The sequence below is a fragment of the Nematolebias whitei genome, chromosome 2 (assembly GCF_014905685.2).
Source record: "Nematolebias whitei isolate Nwh7 chromosome 2, NemWhi1, whole genome shotgun sequence".
Classification (NCBI taxonomy): Eukaryota; Metazoa; Chordata; class Actinopteri; order Cyprinodontiformes; family Rivulidae; genus Nematolebias; species Nematolebias whitei.
Genome location: NC_056499.1, coordinates 15288308 through 15289521, shown reverse-complemented (window position 1 = coordinate 15289521; position 1214 = coordinate 15288308). Strand labels below are relative to the sequence as shown.

Below are 1214 nucleotides of genomic sequence, written 5' to 3'. Positions count from 1 at the left end.
GTCTGTGTACTGTGAGGTCTGTATGGTCATGTATGTGTAGAGGTCTGTAGGGTCAGGTCTGTGTACTATGAGGTCTGTAAGGTCAGGTCTTTGTTGTGTGAGGTCTGTAAGGTCATGTATGTGTACTGTGAGTTCTGTAGGGTCAGGTCTTTGTAGTGTGAGGTTTGCATAGGATGATATCATGTATGATGAGTGTTGTCCCATCTGGTCTCGTTCCTTCAGGTACAGTGTAACTCCAGAGAACATCATCCTGTACGGTCAGAGCATCGGCACAGTGCCCACCATCGACCTGGCTGCTCGTTACGAATGTGCTGCTGTCATCCTCCACTCCCCACTCATGTCTGGGCTCCGGGTGGCCTTCCCCAATACCCGAACGACCTACTGCTTTGACGCCTTCCCCAGGTGAGTGGGAACCACTCTGCAGGTCCCAGCAAGACCACTGGTTGCTTCAGGACTTTTCTCTTTTTGTTCCTCTGAATGAAGTGTGACACTTTGGAGATGTAGGTTGGTTGTTGAGAAGAATGATGAAACTGGATGAAATGTCGAACACCAACAGTTTCAGAGTTGGAAACTGTCTCCAACAGTGGAGTCTCATAGGTCTGCTGCCAAGGAGCCCATTAGGATTCAGCATGTGAAGAATGGTTCTGAGACCACCTAGTTCTTTTTGCCTCATCCAGGTTTTCTAACAGTTTCTTGTCTTCTTCTCTCCTTCACAGCATTGAAAAGGTATCTAAGGTGGCCTCTCCGGTTCTGGTGATCCATGGTACCGAAGACGAGGTGATCGACTTCTCTCACGGACTGGCCATGTACGAGCGCTGCCCGCGGGCCGTGGAGCCTCTCTGGGTGGAGGGGGCGGGTCACAATGACATCGAACTCTACGCCCAGTACCTGGAGAGACTCAAAAGGTTTATCTCCTTCGAACTCCTCACCTCCTGATCGCAGCTTCATCTCAGCCTCCTCTTCCTCGTCTAGGAGCCAGAACCCCACTGGTCAGGGACTACGGACAGGTGGACATGAAGTTCAGGTTCTGCTGAGTGATCCCAGGCAGAAGAACATGTGGTGGTTGCTGCAGGAACATAGCCACAATTAACTAGTTAACCTCACAAGTTACCTGTGGTCTAACCAGTTACTTTATGTCTAACTAGTTAACTTATTACAACATGTGGTATAACTAGTTACATGTGGTCTCACTACTTAACAAGTTACCTGTGGTC

General features: G+C 49.3%; 1 protein-coding gene across 1 annotated transcript in view; it reads left to right on the top strand.

Annotated features, from left to right (window-relative positions):
• abhd17c (abhydrolase domain containing 17C, depalmitoylase) overlaps nucleotides 1-936 on the top strand; it is a 2319-nt gene extending 1383 nt beyond the window's left edge. The window contains exons 2-3 of the mRNA XM_037697334.1: nucleotides 223-402; nucleotides 717-936. Coding sequence (XP_037553262.1) covers nucleotides 223-402; nucleotides 717-936 — 400 coding nt within the window. The remainder of the gene's footprint in view (nucleotides 1-222; nucleotides 403-716) is intronic.
• Nucleotides 937-1214: the final 278 nt, after the last annotated feature.